General features: G+C 40.7%; 1 protein-coding gene across 4 annotated transcripts in view; it reads right to left on the bottom strand.

The window, feature by feature from the left end:
* Positions 1–25197, bottom strand: part of LOC118387706 (protein FAM222A-like) — a 40363-nt gene that overhangs the window by 11931 nt on the left and 3235 nt on the right. For 2 of the 4 annotated variants that reach the window (XM_035776342.2, XM_035776341.2), the window contains exon 2: positions 2689–2840. In XM_035776342.2, the coding sequence (XP_035632235.1) occupies positions 2689–2794 (106 nt within the window). In that variant the 5' untranslated portion in view covers positions 2795–2840. Of the gene's footprint in view, positions 1–2688; positions 2841–9003; positions 9229–20777; positions 21116–25197 lie in introns of those variants that run through there. The other 2 variants (XM_035776345.2, XM_035776343.2) reach the window with 2 other exon arrangements.

Below are 25197 nucleotides of genomic sequence, written 5' to 3' on the forward strand. Positions count from 1 at the left end.
GTGAAAAGATGATATCCGCATGTGTGGTTCCCACCATGGAGCATGGAGGAGGTGGTGTGATGGTGCTTTGCTGGTGACACTGTCAGTGATTTATTTAGAATTCAAGGCACACTTGAATTGGGACAACGACCCAACACACCTCCAGGCTGTGTAAGGGCTATTTGATCAAGAAAGAGAGTGATGGAGTGCTGCATCAGATGACCTGGCCTCCACAATCACCCGACCCCAACCCAATTGAGATGGTTCGGGATGAGTTGGACCGCAGAGTAAAGGAAAAGCAGCCGACAAGTGCTCAGCATATGTGGGAACTCCTTGAAGACTGTTGGAAAAGCATTCCAGGTGACTACCTCGTGAAGCTGGTTGAGAGAATGCCAAGAGTGTGCAAAGCTGTCAAGTCAAAGGGTGGCTACTTGGAAGAATCTCAAATATGTTTTGGTTATTACATGATTCCATATGTGTTATTTCATAGTTTGATGTCTCCACTATTATTATACAATGTAGAACAGTCAAACTAAACAAAAACCCTTGAATGAATAGGTGTCCAAACTTTTGACTGGTACTGTATTTGTTAGAAATAATAATATATTTTCCTTGACATAGTGATGCTGAATGTAAAAAAAACCCTCAACATACCCCACTCTCCCCTATGTAATTTAGGTCTCAGAGCGAGAGTGGCCATGACAACAGGGTTTTCTTTGACTGTGTACCAGCCATATAATGCTGCAAAAAGCAGCATAAATAGCAGAGAACACCTGAATAATAAACTGTAAGCACTGTGTTTAGAGTTAAAATGGCAGAGCGCGCAAGTACATGTGAAAGAGCCATATAATAAGGTAAGAAGTGTAAAATAGTTATATTGGCAAAAGTTCAGGGCTGACTAGGAGAAGGTATGTGGGTGGGGGGTTATGTGATAGTATGCCCTTGGCAGGGCAAATCATCATCATCAGCAACAACAACCGGGCCAGCCAACATAACAGCGTTCCGCTCCATCATTGATCAGTGCTCTTAAGAATGAAATGAAAGAGTGCAAGATGACTACCTGTGATAAGACACAGAGGATCCACATAGATCTGAGTGGGAGATATCAACCCTGCACGGTTCTCTTCAGCAGGCCAGACAGCCAGGCAGGCAGCGGTAGATAGGCCAAGGTGAACTTGCCCTTCCTCACCACAGAACAGCCCTGTGGTCTCCTGCTCCGTAGCCCTGCAGGCAGAACTCCACACCTCCGATGCAGCATAGAGACGAGTGGCATAATTGAAGCCAATCAACTCCATCAGATGAAGGCACTGTGGTACAAATGGTTGCTACAGGAGAGTCTGGTTTACCCGGGTGCAACGCTCTACTTCTCTGAACTAAACTACAGTTGTGTATGTAAAGTGAAACTTTACTTTCCCCCAAAAAATCTTATACAGGGCTTTCTTTTGCAAAATCCAACTGACACTACACAGAGCCACAAATTAAACAAAATGGGTCTCTGTAGTGAAATGTAGAGTCAGAGGCTGTTGTCAAAAGGAGATGATTGTGGACTACAGGAAAAGGAGGACCGAGCACGCACCCATTCTCATCGATGGGGTTGTAGTGGAACAGGTTGAGAGCTTCAAGTTCCTTGGTGTCCACATCACCAACAAACTATCATGGTCCAAACACACTAAGACAGTCATGAACAGGGCACGACAAAGCCTATTCCCCCTCATGAGACTGAAAAGATTTGGCATGGGTCTTCAGATCCTCAAAAGGTTCTACAACTGCACCAGAGAGCATCCTGACTGTTTGCATCACTGCCTGGTATGGCAACTGCTCGGCCTCCAACCGCAAGGCACTACAGAGGGTAGTGCGTACGGCCCAGTACATCACTGGGGCCAAGCTTCCTGCCATCCAGGACCTCTATACCAAGCGGTAGCGGAGCGCCAAGTCGAGGTCCAAAAGGCTTCTTAACAGCTTCTACCCCCAAGCCATAAGAACAGCTAATCCAAGAGCTACCTAGACCCCTATTTTACACTGCTGCTGAACATATTACCACAATTACCTCAACTAACCAGTGCCCCCCCCGCACATTGACTCTGTACCGGTACCCCCTGTATATAGCCTCCACATCGACTCTGTACCGGTACCCCCTGTATATAGCCTCCACATTGACTCTGTACCGGTACCCCCTGTATATAGCCTCCACATTGACTCTGTACCGGTACCCCCTGTATATAGCCTCCACATTGACTCTGTACCGGTACCCCCTGTATATAGCCTCCACATTGACTCTGTACCGGTACCCCCTGTATATAGCCTCCACATTGACTCTGTACCGGTACCCCCTGTATATAGCCTCCACATTGACTCTGTACCGGTACCCCCTGTATATAGCCTCCACATTGACTCTGTACCGGTACCCCCTGTATATAGCCTCCACATTGGCTCTGTACCGGTACCCCCTGTATATAGCCTCCACATTGACTCTGTACCGGTACCCCCTGTATATCGCCTCGCTATTTTTATTTTACTGCTGCTGTTTTAATTATTTTTTACTTTTATTTTCTATTTTTCACTTAGCACTTTTTTTTTAAGCATTGTTGGTTAAGGGTTTGTAAGTAAGCATTTCACTGTAAGGTAACCTGTTGTATTTGGCGCATGTGACAAATACGCATTTGATTTGATTTGTCCTGCGCTGCTGAGAGCGGAGACACGGGGACTCACTTTGCCGTGTGCTGGGCTGCTGCTGCGGAGCATCCAGGATCTTGGGGGTGCAGACCAGACGCTGAGATGAGAGGTTCTGCTGCCGTCTCTGTAGGCAGGCTAACATGGCTGCTGCTTTCTGGGATCTACAGCCGCTCGGACCTTGGGGGATCCTGAGAGAGACCGAGAGAAAAGAAAAAAAAAACACACCAGTTAGACTTTTTATCATGTATTAAATTATAAGCAGCTGGCAGTTGAACTGAATGCAAAACCTTTTATCTAATCTTAAGTCAAAGCCCTGAAAGCAAACTGCTACCATGCTGATGGATGTTTTGCCCCTCAGGAGTTTCCCGTGCTCACTCTCTTTCCTTTTAAGCCCTAAATTTAAAAAAAATGTTCCCACTCGGGTCTGTAACACCATATTCTAACTCAGCAACCCCCCCCTTTGAACTACAGAGGCTACACATCTAAGAATGTAATATCACTTAACATCAAGTCAACTTCCCCCACTCTGCTCAGATGCTATGACGGGTATTTTCTGCTCTCCATCTTACTCTGTTGCAAATAACACAGCACAATTTACAAGGCCTGTTGTTGCTGTCGGCTGTATCCTTTACCAAGTCACTAGCCCGGAGTTCAGGAAGTCTAGAATGTCTCTATGAATTGATGCTGATATAGATCAGGAGTGAAAAGCCAAAAGCAGCCCTCTCGCCCAAATGGCTTCGGCACACACAAGGATACACTCCCCTCCATATGTACAGTGCATTCAGAAAGTATTCAAACCCTTTTACTTTTCCCACATTTTGTTGTGTTAGCCTACAGCCCAAACTTCAAATGTATTACATTGAGAGTGCCCATGATCTACACACAATACCCCATAATGTCAAAGTGGAATTTTGTTTGTAGAACATTTTAGAAATGAATTTTTAAAAAAATGAAATGGCTTAAGTACTCAAGCCCTTTGTTATGGCAAGCCTAAATAAGTTCAGGAGTAAAAATGTGCTTCACAAAGTGCATGATTAGTTGTATGGACTCATTTTGTGTTCATTAATAGTGGTTAAATGATTTTTGAGTGACTGTATCCCACACATACAATTATTTGTAAGGTCCCTCAAATCGAGTAGTGAATTTCAAGCACAGATTCAACCACAAAGACAAGTGAGGATGAGGACAAATAAAAAACCTGACACTGAATATCCCTTTGAGCATTGTGAAATTATTCATTATACTGTGGATGGTGAATCAATACTCCCAGTCACTACAAAGATACAGGCGTCCTTTCTTAACTCAGTTTCCGGAGGGGAAGGAAACTGCTTAGGGATTTCACCATGAGGACAATAGTGATTTTAAAACAGTTACAGAGTCAAATGGCTGTGATTTCAGAAAACTGAGGATGGATCAACAACATTGTAGTTACTCCACAATACTCACCTAAATGACAGAGTGAAAAGAAAGACAAATATTCCAAAACACACTGTTTGCAACAAGGCACTTAAGCAAAACGGTAGAAAATGGCAAAGAAAGTTCATTTTTGTCCTAAATACAATGCACTGTTTGGGACAAATCCAACACATCACCGAGTACCACTTCATATTTTCAGGAATGGTGGTGGCTGCATCATGCTATTAGTATTCTTATCATCGGCAAGGACTAGAGTTTTTTTTGTAAAAAATGTAAATAAAACTGTAACACAGCCATAAGCACAGGCAAAATCCTAGAAGAAAAGCTGGTTCAGTCAGCTTTCCAACAGACACTGGGAGACAAATTCAACTTTCAGCCAGAATATAACCTAAAACACAAGGCCAAATCTACACTGGAGTCACTTACCAAGATTATATTGAATGTTCCTGAGTGGCCTAGTTACGGTTTTGACTTAAATCTACTTAAATCTATGCCAAGACCTGAAAATTGTCGTCTAGCACTAGCTAGCATAGTGGATAGAGCGTAGGGCCAGTAACCGAAAGGTTGTTGGATCGAATCCCCGAGCTGACATGGTAAAAATCTGTCGTTCTGCCCCTGAACAAGGCAGTTAACCCACTGTTCCCTGGTAGGCCGTCATTGTAAATAAGAATTGGTTCTTAACAGACTTGCCTAGTTTAATTTAAAAAAATAAAGTCAACAATCAACTTGATAGAACTTGAAGAATTTTCAAAATAATAATTGCCAAGTATTGTACAATCCAGGTGTGCAAAGATTTACCCCAAAAGACTGTAATCGCTGTCAAAGGTGCTTCTACAAAGTATTGACTCAGGGGTGTGAATACTTATGTAAATTAGATATCTGTATTTATTTTTCAATACATTTGCAAAAATGTCTAAAAATATGTTTTAAATGTCATTATGGGATGAGAAAATTCAAAATCAATTTTGAATTCAGGCTGCAACAGCAAAATGTGTAATAAGTCAAGTGCTATGAATACTTTCTGAAGGCACTTACAGAAGCAAAAAAATATATATTTGGCTCTATGCCCCAGAATTTGAGATAGAATATTCCATATTAGGCAACAGTACAGAATGTTGAGGGTACTTTCTTACATATCGGTTTTACCATTTAGAAATGAAAGCACTTACGACTTCTTCAAATGGAGTGGGGGAATAAAGCTTAAGTGCTTGGACAAATTTACTTAGTGTATTAAAGTAGTCAAAAATGTTTGTATTTTGTCTCATATTCCTTGCACTCAATGACTACATCAAGCTTGTAACTACAAATGTGTTGGATGCATTTTGGCGGTTTGTTCTGGTTGTTCTGGATTGTGCCATTTTGTAGTCATTTTTTATTGTAAGTAAGAAAGATGTTCTGAACACTTCTACATCTATATGGATGCTACCATGATTATAGATAATCATGAATAAAAATTGTGACTAATGATGAGATGGTTACAGAGGCACAGTGATCATACCCACAAAGAAATGCTAACCTCCCCTGTTATTGGTCAATGTGAGAGGTGTAGCCTCTAAACAGCATCTCACTCATAAATATTCATGATTCATTCAGTCCCAATTTTTTTTTCTCAATCACGGCATTATCAGGATTAACTTAGAAGTGTTCACAAACATCTTATCTACTCACTTCGAAAGAAACTTACTCCCAGTCTTCATTCACCATTCAGTTACTATTGGGCAAAAACATAACTGCAAATGCATCCAACGAGATTCTCGCCACACAAGCTTGAGGGTCATTGTGTGCAAGGAATATGGGACCAAATACTGAACTTTTAACTACTTTGATGCACTAATAGTGAATTTGTCCAAATACTTCTGACTTCTTCACATGGGGTGGGGACTAGTTGAATTAAGTGCTATCATTTCTAAATGGTAAAACAGATACACATGAAAATACCTTCAAATAAAAAGGTGAAATATTTGATCAAATCCAAAATGCTCAAATATATTAGCCAAATTCACAATTTTAGCTTAATTGTCTAAATCCATATGGAAGGGGAGTGTAGGTGTGTTTGTGTATGATTAGGAAATGTTTTATCTTTGATTATAGTTATCATTTTGAATACTAGACTTAAGCAGAGTACTATATCCTACTCTCTATAGATAGGTGCATAGGCCTATATACCGGCAACAACATCTAAATGGTACTGTATGGTCAGCAAATATTTTACCTCTATCCAAAAAACAGCACCCCTGAAGTTTCAATTCAAGTGAATGTCTTGCACACAGCTGTCTCAGAGCGGCTTCATTTCCTTATTCTCCCTGTCTTCCTCTTTTCTTTTACAATTCTTTGGCTTGTTTTCATTTCTCCCTCAATGTCCACAGGCCAGCTTAAGTCAGTCAGCCACAGGATAGAGAGCTCAGTGACTGGCTACAGAAACATGATTACCTCCACCCCAAAAGAAAGGAGGAACAGAGTGGCTTTCATTCTAGTCAGGTGCCTGAAGAGCCCCCCACCAACTCTCTCACCCCTTTCGTCCTCTCCTCCTCCCCCACCTGCCTCTCCTCTCACAATGTGACAGCCCCACTTCAAACCACCCAGCACAGCCTCTTTCTCTCTCTCATCTGATCACACACAGCTGACAAGCTAAAAGCCTCTCTATGGTCAGACTCCATTTTGAAAAGAATACCAATTTCACAACAACCCTTCCATTACCACGCATTTGTCAAAAGAGGGTTGAGGAGAAAAGGCACAGAGAAAGAGAAATCTCCAGGGAAATGCCTCCACTACTTTACTGTTTTGAAAAATGAGAGAGACGGGTATCAGAATAACTGCCATTACTCTCCCAATTTCCTCCCGATTAAAAATGCATCAAGGCAGGCATTATTCACAGAGAGAGGCCGCTGCTTTATTTAAGCTAAATTAAAAAGGAAACTAGAAAAAGGAAATGGCATGCATAACTGGCAGAATGTTGTTTTTGTCCCATCAAAATGTGAAAGTAAAATAAAAACAGTTATTTTAGGGCTCTAAAAGTACTTTTGCATTCTCAATTAGACTGCCTTTAAAAAAGGACAGAGTACAGACAGATGAAAAAGTGAGTTCAGAGAGTACCAGCGCCATTGAGATAAAGGGCTCCTTCCATTGCCCGTCAGACCTTTTTTCCAGCTCCTACTCGCTCAGTGATATCCCCATCAGTTCTCCTTACTTTAGATGTGATGCATTCAAAAAATACAAATACATGAAACTCAACAGCTCACATTGTTAAAACTGTAACTAAAACACAAGATATCTGAAGTCTCTGCTAACTGTCAATCAGGCAGCCATCTGCCAGCAAGAAGACAACTGTCAAGGTACAATGATCGACACAGCTCTACTCAAGCCTTATGACAATGACCCAATTGGGATTTCAAGCATGGTCATGGTCATCTATCCAATTCCCCACCTGCTTTATTTTTTTCTTGTTAGCATTGCCAACATTCACAAAACCTCTAAAAACTGCTGAGTGCTGACCAGATTTTTCTCAAATGAACCATGCAGTTTAACACCAGCTAATATGTACCTCAGCTCCTGATTTGACCTAAAAACCTCAGCTTAATCCCATAGATCTACTCAGCTCCTCCTCTTCTTCTGCCAACCAATCGCCTGGGAGCTTTATGCTCCCTATTATTTTTGTCTGCAAGGTCTCCACAGTGATGGATAAAAAATAAATAATAATAATAAAATAAAAAAAGGGGACAAAGTTTGAGTGGCAAGGACAGTAAATCCTTGGCACTTTGGGGTGACACCAGTGGCTGCGATAAGAGGCGTTATCAGGCGTGATGCAGGTCCGCTGAGGGTATGCCACATTGATAAGACCCCTGGCTCTGCACTCCATCTTTTGTCTCCCAAGGTTTCCCCTGATAAGGACGTTTTGGCAGACAAATTGGCCGCTCCATCAATGATGGGCTAAGGGCTTTTTTGGGGGGGGGGGGGTCTGCCGGAATGGCATTGGAAAATAAAATGTCTCATTTTACAAGTTATTGCCTTTTGTCCTGGGCTCGGGAAGAAAGAGGATTGTTTATTGGGAGATAACAAGGTCACTTTGAGAGGGAGAAGGGTAGTGATGGGGAGCTAGATGGCTGTCATGGTTTAAATGAACAGAGGTCTAAAAATGATCCTCTTATATTCTTACTGGATCCAGATGGTCCCCCAAGGACATGTAGTCTATCCTTCAGAGTAGCCTACCCTTGAGAGAGCAATTGATAAGGCACATAAACCTGATCTCTCTTATCTAGAAAGTTTGCCTTAGATTTACTGAAATCATTTGTCAGACTGAAAAGGTCTTACACCAGGCAAAAATATTTTCAGTTTTCAGAATCACACAGTCAAAGTGACGTAGCCTAATAGTTTGTTTGACAGACCGTAAACACATCAGTTAGAATTATGAGCCAGGTATATTCCTCAAAATTAGTTTGCTTATCTAAACACCAGACAATTGTCCTTTCGGATCAAGCCATGGCTGTTTATCTAGGAACCTGGCAGAAGAGAGTATCCTCCTTAGCTTCCTCCCTGATTTTTGCATCCATCAACAGCAACAGTATGAGAGTCAGTTAGCGACTGATGAAGAGTGGGTTGACTTGGTGGCTGGCTGTCATTTGTGAAACACCCCGATGGGCGGAGGTCAGCGCTTGACTTGTACTGAAAAAAAGGGCCGGTATTGTTTATTTGGGTGCAGGAACTCAACAATGGCTTTGACCTAATGTTCATTAGGGTGTTTTCACATGTGAAATTCAGCACCCTGGTTCGGCTTCCGGAAGTGTTCGTGAGAATTCTACAGAATAAGTTTTGCTTTCACAAGACCTTAAAATCGTTTCAGGTTGCGGTTAGCAAGATGCACAAACACGTTAGCGAGCTAGCATGTTTACAACAGGCAAAAAAAGGTTCCACGCCACTCACACTGCCGTGTCACAATACCTTGTACTCTGGGTGTTGGATCCGCTACTCCCGCAGGTCCAGGATTAGTTTCAGGCAGAGTTCGTTTGCATTTCACACATGCTTTATTGACCAGATCAGGGTATCAAATGCTCCAGGATCATAAAAGGATACGTGAAAGCGCCCTAATAGGTGCAGGAACTCAAGCAGTAGATCATTTGAGGTGCCAGCACCTACTCTGTTGCAGTAAGAAAGCTGGCTATGCATTGACACTGGAAGAAGAATACTGATGTATGATCTCATACGGATTAACCTTGGAGTGTCAAAGACTATGGTTTTGACAATTAATGGAAACAATTTATGAAACGTCGTGCAGGATAGATTCTCTCTCAAACAAGAACGTGTTGAATAAACAACCTCCGAAAGTGTGAAAGGCCATTCAGATTTTTTGTTACTTTAAAATGTATGCCAAAAAAAAAAAAAAACATCGATTCCAAGGTTAACAAACCATACAACTCCATGCACAAGGACTACTTTGAACAATTTACACAAAACATATTCACTAAAAGAACTGCGTAGATGCAACGTTTATGGCAGAATTACGGTAAAATCTCCCTCAGTTTTTTTAATGCGTTCACGTTTTCCCAAAGCTATTAAATATCTGCTCCGAATTTAAATATTCAAATATGTCTTCGGAAAGAACGGGGTGTCAGCTATGACATGACACCTTGAGTTTGAAAAAAAATGTTGGTTATTGAACTACAGTAAGTGAAGTGGATTTACACTCGGTAACAGAATTACGGTAACGGAATTTGGTGCAGAATTATATATCATGGGTCCCTGATCTGTACTACACAGAAATGTAGAATTATGGATATAAATGCCATTCTCTTCATGGTGATGTTTGCTGAATAGGTACACAAAGTTAGAAATATGCAAGATCATAATTTGCATATATATATATTATTTTACATACTGGCTATTATTCTAATGAGTTCCTTCCCCAAACAAAATCAAATTTGTTAGTCAGGACCAACCAGTCCAAATCTGATCAAATCTATGTACAGTGCCTTAAAACAGTAATCACACCCCTTGACTTTTTCCCCCACACTGTGTTAAGGCTACAGGGTAGCCTAGTGGTTAGAGCGTTGGACTAGTAACCAGAAGGTTGCAAGTTCAAACCCCCGAACTGACATGGTACATATCTGTCGTTCTGCCCCTGAACAGGCACTGTTCCTAGGCCGTCATTGAAAATAAGAATTTGTTCCTCACTGACTTGCCTAGTTAAATAAAAGGTAAATAATAAAAAATCTACACAAAATACCCCAGAATGACAAAGCAAAAATAAGATTTATTAAAATTTTAAAACAAAACCATCACATTTGTATTAGTATTCAGACCTTTTACTTTGTTGAAGCACCTTTTGCAGCGATTACAGCCTTGCGTCTTCTTGGGTATGATGCTGCAAGCTTGGCACATCTGTATTTGGAGAGTTTCTCCCATTCTTTTATGCAGATCATCTCAAGCTTTGTCAGGTTGGATGGGGAGCGTCGCTGCACAGCTATTTTCAGGTCTCTCCAGAGATGTAAGATTGGGTTCAATACTGGGCTCCGGCTTGGCCACTCAAGTACATTCAGAGACTTGTCCTGAAGCCACTCAGTCTCCCGCGTCTTAAGGCACTGAATCGCAGTGCTAGTAGGCATCACGATAGACCCAAGTTCAATCCCGGGCTGTATCACAACCGGCAGTGATCGGGAGACCCAGAGGGCGGCGCACAATTGGCCCAGCATCGTCTGGGTTAGGGTAGGGTTTAGCCGGGGGGGCTTTGCAAGTAGGCCATCATTGAAAATAAGAACAAATTCTTAACTGACTTGCCTAGTTAAATCAAATTTTTAAAAGTGCCACGTCCAAACGTGACACTTGGTCTTCAGGCCAAAGAGTTCAATATTAGTTTCCTCAAACAAGATAATCAAATCAAAAATCAAATCAAATGTATTTATATAGCCCTTCGTACATCAGATGATATCTCAAAGTGCTGTACAGAAACCCAGCCTAAAACCCCAAACAGCAACCAATGCAGGTGTAGAAGCACGGTGGCTAGGAAAAACTCCCTAGAAAGGTCAAAACCTAGGAAGAAACCTAGAGAGGAACCAGGCTAATAATCTTGTTCCTCATGGTCTAAAAGTCCTTTAGGCAAACTCCAAGTGGACTCGCATATGCCTTTTACTAAGGAGTGGCTTCCATCTGGCCACTCTACCATAAAGGCCTCATTGGTGGAGTGCTGCAGAGATGGTCGTGTTTCTGGAAGGTTCTCCCATCTTCACAGAGCAACTCTGGAGCACTTTAAGAGTGACCATCGGGTTCTTGATCAGCTCCCTGACCAATGCCCTTCTCCCCCGATTGCTCAGTCAAGCCGGGCGGCCAGCTCTAGGAAGAGTCTTGGTGGTTCCAAGCTTCTTCCATTTAAGAATGATGGAGGCCACTGTGTTCTTGGGGACCTTCAATGCTGCAGAATTGTTTTGGTACTCTTCCCCAGATCTGTGCCTCGACACAATTCCCTACAGACAATTCCTTCAACCTCATGGCTAGGTTTTTGCTCTGACATGCACTGTCAACTGTGGGACCTTCTATAGACTGGTGTGTGCCTTTCCAAATCATGTCCAATCAATTGAATTTACCACAGATGGACTCCAATCAAGTTGTAGAAACATCTCAAGAATGATCAACGGAAACAGGATGCACCTGAGCTCAATTTCCAGTCTCATAGCAAAGGGTCTGAATACTTACGTAAATAATGTATTTGTATATATTTTGTCATTATGGAGTATTGTATGGAGATTGATGAGGATTTTAAAAATATATATTTTAGAACAAGGCTGTAATGTAACAAAATGTGGAAAAAGTCAAAGGGTCAGAATACTTTCTGAATGCACTGTATATGTATCACAGTACACTAGAGCACAATAATGTTCAGTACAGTACTCGTGTGCTCTACTGTACTATACTTTTCTTTACTGTACTCTACTGTGCTTCACGTACAGTACTGTCCAAACATGTAAAACATAGACGTCTATGATTGGTTCAGATTGGTTCAGATTTGGTCCGGTCACCAATCATGGAGGCCTGTGCTTACTCAAGGCCGATCCAGACCAAAAATCAATGTCTGACGCGAAATCAAGGCCGGCCCGGAATGGTAAAAAAAATTACGTCTGTGGACATGGAAATCAAAGCCGGGGGGCTCATGGGTAGGTATCAGCAATAATAATATAATATAATAATATAATAATATATAATAATAATATAATAATAATAATAAATGCCATTTAGCTGACGCTTTTATCCAAAGCGACTTACAGTCATGTGTGCATACATTCTACGTATGGGTGGTCCCGGGAATCGAACCCACTACCCTGGCGTTACAAGCGCCATGCTCTACCAACTGAGCCACAGAAGGACACACGAGCAAGAGCCAGGAGAGTTAACATTAACTGGAGAGAGGGAGGAGTTGTCCAGATGGTTTTCACACTCTCGCTTTGACGACCATACAACAGAAAGAAATCAGTTATGAACTGAACATGGCATAACAGAATGCCAGTGGAAGGTAGGACAGTAGCAGGTGGCCCAACTGCGAATACTATGATTTCCCCATTGTAGCCAATTGAATTGTATTAATTCCATTACTGTTTTGTCCGTAATTATGTTACTGATTTGGTAATAGAAGTACACATTTTAATCACTTAATAATGCAGAAACAAACATTGAGATCAGTAAAAATAATAAGTAATTGGCAGGTCTACCTTTACTTACTTCTGTGAACATTCATTATCCTGTCTCCTCATGAAGGAGAAACATTTGAAAATATCTTAAGATACATGAATTTCTTGGTCATGGAATTACAAGGCACAAGGCAATGCTTCTTAAAACGTACAGAAGGCAAAAAAAGTATCCAAAACTAAATATAAAAGTGCTGATATTAGTTGGCAGCAGGGTTTTCGTTAGCCGTCAATGAAACTGTTCCTGGCCAAAATGACCAGGAGAAAAAAAATCCCATTGCAATATAATTATTTTCATTGATTGATGTAAATACATTTGACCGTCGGGCTTATCGGTCCACTTTACAATGTGAGCTGGAGGCAGTATGCATGTTTGAATGTTTTATTTAATATTATTCGGCATGTCTTACCTTGCTTTAATGTAGCCCATTGGCAAAATATGACCATGGAAACATGGAGGCAATTGATTTAAAAACACTTCATAGGCAGCGCATGAGTTTCAAGTTTGGGGAAGCTTTATCCTACCCTTTCTACCATTCTGCGTGCCAGTTATGAATTTCATATGCGCATTTTCATGGAACAGTTATTTCAATCATAATCATTTAAATTTCTCAAAATCATTGAATTAAAATGATCAAATGTAAAAGTTAAAAGTCAACTAATGTGACTTTGCCATATGCACACATTGACACACCGAGATCCATTGGTGGCTAGAGAAAAGGGGGTCATGGAACTCATTGCCAAAAGTCTACATCTGCATTGGCCCATAACTTCCATTGCTCTTTCACACTGAGGATTGGTGATTATCAAGAGGGAGATTGCTAGAAAGATTTTTTCAAATAGCTTACTGTGAGGAACTATCGTTTTCATATATTATCATTTGCAATGGATGTTAAAAAAACACTTTACTACATTTCCAAGCAGGACAGGTACTTCTATGCATCCTCAGGCGCGTGAGCTCCCTCAACATTGACAGGACAGAGAAACCAGACATGCTCATTGATCACTCCTCACATGGTGTACTCAAAACAAAAAACAACGGAAAAAAAATGAAAAATATCATAAATGATGGTTATGAAATAAACCAAAACTGGCAGAAGTGCAGCAGGTTGTGAACTCTGCAAACAACGTTGACTCAGAATGAGAATTGTAAATGACTGTAATTACATGTATTAACAGAAATTAATGCAACCAAATGACAGGGATTAATGGTAGATTTACTACTTGTGACAAACTCAGCAAAAAAAAGAAACGGCCCCTTTTCAGGATCCTGTCATTCAAAGATCATTCGTAAAAATCCAAATAAATTCACAGATCTTCAATGTAAAGGGTTTAAACACTGTTTCCCATGCTTGTTCAATGAACCATAAACAATTAATGAACATGCACCTGTGGAATGGTCGTTAAGACACTAACAGCTTACAGACGGTAGGCAATTAAGAACACAATTACGAAAACTTAGGACACTAAAAGAGGCCTTTCTACTGACTCTGAAAAACAGCAAAAGAAAGATGCCCGGGATCCCTGCTCATCTGCGTGTATGTGCCTTAGGCATGCTGCAAGGAGGCATGAGGACTGCAGATGTGGCCAGGGCAATGAATTGCAATGTCCGTACTGTGAGATGCCTAAGACAGTGCTTCAGGGAGACAGGAAAGACAGCTGATCGTCCTCGCAGTGACAGACCACGTGTAACAACACCTGCACAGGATCGATACATCCGAACATCACACCTGCGGGACAGGTACAGGATGGCAACAACTGCCCGAGTTACACCAGGAACACACATTCCTTCCATCACTGCTCAGACTGTTCGCAATAGGCTGAGAGAGGATGGACTGAGGGCATGTAGGCCTGTTGTAAGGCAGGTCCTCACCAGACATCACCGGCAACGTCATCTATGCGCACAAACCCACCGTCACTGGACCAGCCAGGACTCCCAGGACTGGAAAAGAGTGCTCTTCACTGATGAGTCGCAGTTTTGTCTCACCAGGGGTGATGGTCGGATTCGCGTTTATCGTCGAAGGAATGAGCGTTACACCGAGGCCGGTACTCTGGAGTGGGATCGATTTGGAGGTGTAGGGTCCGTCATGGTCTGGGGCGGTGTGTCACAGCATCATCGGACTGCGCTTGTTATCATTGCAGACAATCTCAACGCTGTGCGTTACAGGGAAGGCATCCTCCTCCCTCATGTGGTACCCTTCCTGTAGGCTCATCCTGACATGACCCTCCAGCATGACAATGCCAACAGCCATACTGCTCGTTCTGTGCGTGATTTTCTGCAAGACAGGAATGTCAGTGTTCTGCCATGGTCATCGAAGAGCCCGAATCCCAATCCCATTGAGCACGCCTGGGACCTGTTGGATTGTATGGTGAGGGCTAGGGCCAGGGCCATTCTCCCCAGAAATGTCTGGGAACTTGCAGGTGCCTTGGTGGAAGAGTGGGGTAACATCTCACAGCAAGAACGGTCAAATCTCGTGCAGTCCATGAGTAGGAAATGCACTGCTGTACTTAATGCAGCTGGTGGCCACAGATACTGACTGTTAATTTAGATTTTTCAATCCCCCCCCTCCTTTGTTCAGGAACACATTATTCCATTTCTGTTAGTCACATGTCTGTCGAACTTGTTCAGTTTGTCTCAGTTGTTGAATCTTGTTATGTTCATACAAATATTTACACATGTTAAGTTTGCTGAAAATAAACGCTGTTGACAGCGAGAGGACGTTTATTTTTTTGCTGAGTTTATATTATGGGGAATTTATTTAAAAAATAAAAATAAAAGGGCAAACAATTCACACAATGAAAGCGGAATAATTGGCGGGAGACAGCTGAGCCATTCTGGAGAGAGACTGACCTATATCGTCGCCACACACACACTCCTCTTCTTGTCAAAATGTGAAATTATACTCACAGATATTTGATGCTTTTCACGTACAGTCGCAACTCAATAATCAGCTAGGCCTATTGCCACACATGCTGCCCAAATTGAGGGCTTCCCAAATACGCATACGAGCTTGCGATTTGAAACAATCCACAGCTATTTTTAAAGAATCTAATGTATTTTGAATGATTTCATTTATTTCTGTATCAAGGAGTAATTATATATTTTGGGCAAATGTATCCCCCCCATTTACTCCACTATTGGACCCACCGCTATGCCATTTCTCTCCTGTTCTATTGGTTTTCATGTCAACTTTATTTAGATGTCAAGAAGCCAATTCTAGTCATATTAACAACCTATCCTAGTCATATTAACAACCTATCCTAGTCATATTAACATCCTATCCTAGTCATATTAACATCCTATCCTAGTCATATTAACATCCTATCCTAGTCATATTAACATCCTATCCTAGTCATATTAACATCCTATCCTAGTCATATTAACATCCTATCCTAGTCATATTAACAACCTATCCTAGTCATATTAACAACCTATCCTAGTCATATTAACATCCTATCCTAGTCATATTAACAACCTATCCTAGTCATATTAACATCCTATCCTAGTCATATTAACATCCTATCCTAGTCATATTAACATCCTATCCTAGTCATATTAACATCCTATCCTAGTCATATTAACATCCTATCCTAGTCATATTAACATCCTATCCTAGTCATATTAACATCCTATCCTAGTCATATTAACAACCTATCCTAGTCATATTAACAACCTATCCTAGTCATATTAACAACCTATCCTAGTCATATTAACAACCTATCCTAGTCATATTAACAACCTATCCTAGTCATATTAACAACCTATCCTAGTCATATTAACAACCTATCCTAGTCATATTAACATCCTATCCTAGTCATATTAACAACCTATCCTAGTCATATTAACATCCTATCCTAGTCATATTAACATCCTATCCTAGTCATATTAACAACCTATCCTAGTCATATTAACATCCTATCCTAGTCATATTAACATCCTATCCTAGTCATATTAACATCCTATCCTAGTCATAGTCATATTAACAACCTATCCTAGTCATATTAACAACCTATCCTAGTCATATTAACAACCTATCCTAGTCATATTAACATCCTATCCTAGTCATATTAACATCCTATCCTAGTCATAGTCATATTAACAACCTATCCTAGTCATATTAACAACCTATCCTAGTCATATTAACATCCTATCCTAGTCATATTAACAACCTATCCTAGTCATATTAACAACCTATCCTAGTCATATTAACAACCTATCCTAGTCATATTAACAACCTATCCTAGTCATATTAACAACCTATCCTAGTCATATTAACAACCTATCCTAGTCATATTAACAACCTATCCTAGTCATATTAACATCCTATCCTAGTCATATTAACAACCTATCCTAGTCATATTAACATCCTATCCTAGTCATATTAACAACCTATCCTAGTCATATTAACATCCTATCCTAGTCATATTAACATCCTATCCTAGTCATATTAACAACCTATCCTAGTCATATTAACATCCTATCCTAGTCATATTAACATCCTATCCTAGTCATATTAACATCCTATCCTAGTCATAGTCATATTAACAACCTATCCTAGTCATATTAACAACCTATCCTAGTCATATTAACAACCTATCCTAGTCATATTAACATCCTATCCTAGTCATATTAACATCCTATCCTAGTCATAGTCATATTAACAACCTATCCTAGTCATATTAACAACCTATCCTAGTCATATTAACATCCTATCCTAGTCATATTAACAACCTATCCTAGTCATATTAACAACCTATCCTAGTCATATTAACAACCTATCCTAGTCATATTAACAACCTATCCTAGTCATATTAACAACCTATCCTAGTCATATTAACAACCTATCCTAGTCATATTAACAACCTATCCTAGTCATATTAACAACCTATCCTAGTCATATTAACATCCTATCCTAGTCATATTAACATCCTATCCTAGTCATATTAACATCCTATCCTAGTCATATTAACAACCTATCCTAGTCATATTAACATCCTATCCTAGTCATATTAACAACCTATCCTAGTCATATTAACATCCTATCCTAGTCATATTAACATCCTATCCTAGTCATATTAACAACCTATCCTAGTCATATTAACATCCTATCCTAGTCATATTAACATCCTATCCTAGTCATATTAACATCCTATCCTAGTCATATTAACATCCTATCCTAGTCATATTAACATCCTATCCTAGTCATATTAACATCCTATCCTAGTCATATTAACAACCTATCCTAGTCATATTAACAACCTATCCTAGTCATATTAACAACCTATCCTAGTCATATTAACATCCTATCCTAGTCATATTAACAACCTATCCTAGTCATATTAACATCCTATCCTAGTCATATTAACAACCTATCCTAGTCATATTAACAACCTATCCTAGTCATATTAACATCCTATCCTAGTCATATTAACAACTTATCCTAGTCATATTAACATCCTATCCTAGTCATATTAACATCCTATCCTAGTCATATTAACAACCTATCCTAGTCATATTAACAACCTATCCTAGTCATATTAACATCCTATCCTAGTCATATTAACATCCTATCCTAGTCATATTAACATCCTATCCTAGTCATATTAACAACCTATCCTAGTCATATTAACAACCTATCCTAGTCATATTAACAACCTATCCTAGTCATATTAACATCCTATCCTAGTCATATTAACATCCTATCCTAGTCATATTAACATCCTATCCTAGTCATATTAACATCCTATCCTAGTCATATTAACATCCTATCCTAGTCATATTAACAACCTATCCTAGTCATATTAAAATCCTATCCTAGTCATATTAACATCCTATCCTAGTCATATTAACATCCTATCCTAGTCATATTAACATCCTATCCTAGTCATATTAACATCATATCCTAGTCATATTAACATCCTATCCTAGTCATATTAACAACCTATCCTAGTCATATTAACAACCTATCCTAATCATATTAACATCCTATCCTAGTCATATTTACATCCTATCCTAGTCATATTAACATCCTATCCTAGTCATAGTCATATTAACAACCTATCCTAGTCATATTAACAACCTATCCTAGTCATATTAACATCCTATCCTAGTCATATTAACATCCTATCCTAGTCATATTAACATCCTATCCTAGTCATATTAACAACCTATCCTAGTCATATTAACAACCTATCCTAGTCATATTAACAACCTATCCTAGTCATATTAACATCCTATCCTAGTCATATTAACATCCTATCCTAGTCATATTAACAACCTATCCTAGTCATATTAACATCCTATCCTAGTCATATTAACAACCTATCCTAGTCATATTAACATCCTATCCTAGTCATATTAACATCCTATCCTAGTCATATTAACAACCTATCCTAGTCATATTAACAACCTATCCTAGTCATATTAACATCCTATCCTAGTCATATTAACATCCTATCCTAGTCATATTAACATCCTATCCTAGTTGTTGCATCTTTAGATCCCCCCTCCCTCTTTTCTTAGTTTTCCCGCGAATTGCATTTTGGCAAATGTTTGAAAAGGACGTTTTATTGGCTGCTTCATTACATGTTCTGTTCAGATGCATTACCAGAATCGACATGTGATTTCTGTCATTCTGAGCACCGGGGGTAGACGCCCTAATTTCTTATGAACCCAATGCATATGGGTCCAGAAAATGTCTCAAATAGCCAGTCAATTTAAATATTCCCTGTCACGTTGTCAGGTGTCACATTTTCCTAACAGTCACCCTGGTTGGCAGGGGTCGTCGCTTCAACATTATTGTGTTTTGATGTATTTCTAATAGATGGATTGGTTGTTTAGAAACAAAACCGACACGTGTGCAACTATGGGGCAAAACAGACAGTTGGCTTAGATTGTTGCCGACATGTATATTATATTTAGTCTCCAAATACATTTGCAAAACGAGCACTTGTCTATCAAATACATCGTTGCTGTTGTTAACTAGCTAGCGTATTTTTGCCATATTGGCATCAACATGAAATCAGTCAAAACACCTTAAAACAAGACATGGTATCAAGAACATAATAAAAACTTACAGAAATGAGCCACCTACGATTCCCCACGTGGCAGCTTCCTGTCATTGTTGCTAGCAATCTGACCATTCAGAATCATCACAAATCACAGCTTCTGCCCCATCGATGGGCGCACATCATCTTTCATGACGTTTCCAGCCAACCCTTCTATATTTTAAGACTTTTTCATGGTAGATGTTTTCTAAGAGCCCCTTTCCTATCTGTTTGACTAGAAATTAAAGCCATTGCCTTATTTTTAAGATGGAAAATGGTTGAAAAATGTATCTGTATAATTTCCTCAAAATATAGACAGCCTTCACTTGACACCCAATTTGATATCCTCTTATGAACTTCACGTTGGTGCTCATGGGTCTTTTTACATGGAAATTACGCAGATAAAAAGGCGGTGATCTGCCTGACCTTCCAGACGCTTCTCTCCTCTGAACGGCCTCCAGGGCCTTGACTGGAACAGGGTAACATTGCCCTGTGACCCTTCCTTTCAATACTAAAAACGCACAGACAAAAAAACACACAAACTCGCTAACCCCCCTCCCTCAACCCCTCCACCCCATTCCTCCCCCAATCCCCTCAGCTTGTCTTTGCAGTTCTTAGAATCCTCAGTTAATAATTAGATTATCATGAAAAAAAGGGTTTAGGCTGAGAGCCCTTTTCACTCTCTAGTTGGATTCATTTGAGTGCTTCGCTAACGTCCTTCCTTCCCTAGCCACTGTGAAATCCCTGACAGGTCCAAATGCAAACACAGACACAGGAGTTACACAAACTTCATACAGTAACGTTGACCTAATTTAACTTTTTTATGTCTCTACACTGAGTGGCCTCCTTACAGCGTCATCACTCTGAATAGCAGAGCTATAACCTTGCAAAGAGCGGTCAGCCACCTACAGGCTCTTTACAACCTGAAATGTATGCACCCTGCAACAACCGTGTTACAGTACACTGGTAAAAAAAAAAACATTGGATAAGACTCACCATTAGTGATGTGGTCACAAAGACCTGCAAAACCACGGGTTCTGTTTGGGGATGACAGTAAAAATGGGTATAAAATGACTGCTTTAAAAGCACTGAAAATGCAGGAGGTTTTGTGAATAATCCATGCCAAAAGTGAGCCCTAAAGTATTAACAAGTTCCATCAATGACCTGCAATGCCAGACTGATAGCTTGCAGTCACACTTAAAGACTATCTAGTGACTCTCAAAGGCCTCCTCTAAATGGACGCAGGATCCTGCCAAAGCGATGGAGCCAGGAAGACAGGGCAAGCAGTCTGGTCTGAGTCTAAAACAGACTGACAGACAGCACTGCTACTGCAGCTGCCGGTTTCATCTCTGCACCCCCTCATGCATTTTTAATGGAATCTATTACTCCCGGATTAGCCGATAAGAGCCATCCTGTTTAAATTCTATAATAGTTTCCATAATTGGTATCAGAACATGGTTTGAGAGAGACAGATTTTTTCCTCTTATGCGCTATTGTTTTTTAACAAAAAAAAGAAAACAAGGTTGAATTGCAGGACATCCAAACAACCCAGAACAGCTCTGCTCCACACAATGAGCGTGCACAAGGCCTGAGGCCGACAACAATGAGCCTCATTTCCATTGAGATTAGCTTCTATAAAAAGGTATTACAACGGTGTTAAGCAGGGTTTGGAGGATTGTTATTTCTATACAATGCATGCACTTGCTCGAAAATGTATGGAAAATAAATACAATGGGTCGATATGAATATCCCTCGAGAGACATCTGGCAGATGCATTTTGAGAGCGGGAGGGTATGAGAAGCCTAGACTCAGTAGAGTATTCAAATTCAGTTAAACGTTTCTTTAGACCTTGGCCAAGTACATGCGAAAGCAAATAAATAAATAAATAGCAAACCAAAAATAAAATTCTCCACTAGAATGAAAGAAAAAAAAATATTTTACCACAGACACATTGTCAACATGGGGGGAGTAGGTAACCTGAACATACAGCCCATGTAGGCTAATCATAAATCCCATGAACTCGTTCAGTTCTGTCAGGGCATCATTAACGGTTCTCACAGTAGGGTGCCTTGGTACAGAGCCTTGGGCTCCCTCAACCATGTCCTTGCACAGGTGCCAAGGTAAAATCACTGCTCGTGCTTTGGGCATGGAGCCTGGCAATAGCCGAGGGAGCATGAAAAGTAAACAGGGCCTTATCTTATCCTCATCCCACACACCGACTGGATAACCCTGGGGAACATTGGCCAACCTTGACTTCTAGTGTGTGTGTGTGATATACACACACACACACACACACACACACACACACACACACACACACACACACACACACACACACACACACACACACACACACACACACACACACACACACAGTTAGTGAGGCAGAGTGCACAGACAGATCTCTCCCGTCTGTTGTCCATACAGATGTTCGTCAACAAAATGCCCCATTCCTGGGCTTCCCGTCCCACACCACTGACACTTTGTATTGGCTGCATCAGAGATCATTATTTAGTCTGCCTCTATTAATAACCAACAATAATATTTACGTTGATATGCCCGCTGTGTGCTCTGCATGTAAATGTCATCATAATGTAAAATAAAATAAATGTTTATTAACTGTGGACTACCACATTAGATGGCCTTGAATTTGGAATGAATGCTTTCACGACAAAAAAACAGTTCCTCTGTATGACATGTTAGACTTTGTGCTTCCCATAAAGCCTGCTCTTTTACCCTGAACAGTGTCTGACAGGTTTTAATGGGTGTGGGTGGGCTGACAAATGGGCAGAGAGAGAGAGAGAGAGAGAGGGAGAGGACTGCTCACTGAGGGCACTGACAAGATGCCTGGATCTAATCAAAACACACCTTAAGCTATCAGACCACAGCCCAACAACTACAGCCATAACAGATGTTTGTTTACAATGAATCGACTTGAGAAATGGTCCATGCCTTACAAAAACATTCATATTTTGCTGCGGGTACTCCAGCTTTCTGACAGACGATGCTTTGACAAACAAAGAAAATCCCAAGTCATTGTAATGAGCACTGTTCAAAAGCTAGCTAGGGTTAAAACATACACACAACGTCAGAGCAATAACTATCCGTTTTGATCTACAGATGCCTTGCGTCTATGATCCGCCCACTGACTGCCAGTCTCACCTGCTGGGAGTGGAAACCCAAAAAGATGAACCCAGGCAATAAACAAAAGGCCTGTCTTTGTCTTTAATCAGTTAGAGCACACATGGAGATGGAAGCTTTTCTAGTCAAAACATAGTGACAGATGTTCTTCTGTCTCTCTCTACAGATTAGCATGGTTGGAGAAGAGTCTACAGAACCAGACTAGACTGGACTGGCTTATACCGCAGACAGGGCAGACTAAAGTCAAGTTAGACCTCTCGTGAATATTCTCATAGACCATCTCAAGCAATCATTGTTACTGGGCTTTACAAGTACTTTGATTGAGTTTATGCTCTCAATCTGGCCAAAAACAAATCCTTTAATTAGTCTCTGTATGTCCTTAGGATCTTGATGTAAAAATGGATTATTAAACCCTAACTGTTTGTTTTGCTTACCCACCCTCTAGAGACGAAGTGGCAGCTATGCCTGCCTGATGGAAAAATGTTCCTACAGTATAGCTTTGGCTACAGTGCCTTTCACTGCCAAACTCCTCCATACCCCCCCTCTCTCTCCTGTCAGAGCAGGCAAGGCCATTCATTATGCTGTTAAGGGTCACTGATTCCTTCAAGTCATTAAACATTTTAATAAAAACAGAGAAGTCATGAGAAAAGATTGGCAAAATGCTCCCTGCAGGGTAATCACACTGGAGAGAACTCCTTTTCCACACTTAATGATAAGCTCTGGTCCTCACAGGGCGGCATGGAAAAACCAAACCGTTCTTGGAGAAAGAGGACTTTAGTCCCTGGACTAATCCAAAATGACCTCTGCCTGCTGCCTTCCCAGTAAGGGCAGATAACATTGCTTTGCGTGCAGTCAGGCAGTATGTGTATTCTTGGAGGTTTCTGAGCACCATAATGTACACAAAACAACAGGCTGTTTCAAATGGCAAGCACAGCAACGACAGCCCCAAGAGCTCCCCCTCCCCAATGACCCCAGAGATCCAATCTAACCCCCACCCTTAACCCCCTGTCTCTTAGCCTCCTCATCCCATCAAAATAAAATAAAAAGACCAATTAGGCAGATTTCAAAAGATGGCAGCTAGCTCATAATTACACATGACATTGTTAGGAGATAAAAGGTGATTACTATGGATGCATGGGAGAAACAGCTTAGCAACCAAGCCATTGACAATATCCTTTTAAGCAGAGCAGGGGGATTGGCCGTCCATGCACTCTCTGAGGTCACTTTACCTCCACTGACTCTCTCAATCTCACAAACACAAAAAGAGCAAACAGTCACTGGGCAGGAAACACAACTTCCCAATATTAGGTTAACATCAACAAACCATCTTGGTAATAATAGCCATTTTGTTTTGCCCCATGACTAGGCCTAATAGCCTAGCTGTGTGTTGGATATGAAGCGCAAAGGACTGCATAAAGGGAAAGACTGGTTGAACATATCAATTCTATCTCGCAGTTCACCGGCACTTGAGAGTGGGTGGGCCTGCTGCACACAGTAGGCAATATAGCCTCCTGCAGAGTAACTGCGGGATACATAATACAATTTGATATTCGTGTAGCCCCTACCTGTGGTGTTGCAGAATTATTTTCAATGTCTTATTTTTTGTCATCACTCTTTCTTTCTTTTAGCCGGTGGAGAAATTTGGGGTGTGCATGTCACCTACACACTCTAAAATCATTTCCAAATCTCTTGGTGAAATGATAGCAGCGAAGATATTCATAGAACTCCAGGCTAAATATGCACAAACCTCATTGGTTTGAAACATAGCAGAGCATAACATGCAACAAAGAGGCATAACATACGATCCATCCATTATCCCTGCACATTGTAAATATGGCACTGAGACTGACCCTGTATGTGGTATGCTTACTTACTTACTTACTTTATCGTGTTCTTCTTATTTCTTGTGTTTTTTTGTTGTTCTACCTTAAGTTATTTTTAGTATTGTTATTGATTACTGCATTGTTGGGTTTTTGCAAGAAATGCATTTCACTGTACTTGTGCACGTGACATTAAAACTTGGGTGGCTAGACGAGTGGACCGGGGGGGCCAACGCAGAACCTTCAAAAGAGCTACTCCTATGGTGACCTGCATGGAGAACAGAGAGAAACAAGCCAGCAGATGACAAATCCCCATCATGGATCAGGAGATAAAATGCTGATGGGTGTGAGGTGATCTGTTGAAAACCCCAGGGAGAAGTACACATGACTGTTTGTAATTCTACCCGCTGGCCTCTGATACACTGACTACAGGCTGGCCAAGCCATAAAAAGCTA

This window comes from Oncorhynchus keta, chromosome 9 (genome assembly GCF_023373465.1).
Source record: "Oncorhynchus keta strain PuntledgeMale-10-30-2019 chromosome 9, Oket_V2, whole genome shotgun sequence".
In the NCBI taxonomy this organism is placed as follows: Eukaryota; Metazoa; Chordata; class Actinopteri; order Salmoniformes; family Salmonidae; genus Oncorhynchus; species Oncorhynchus keta.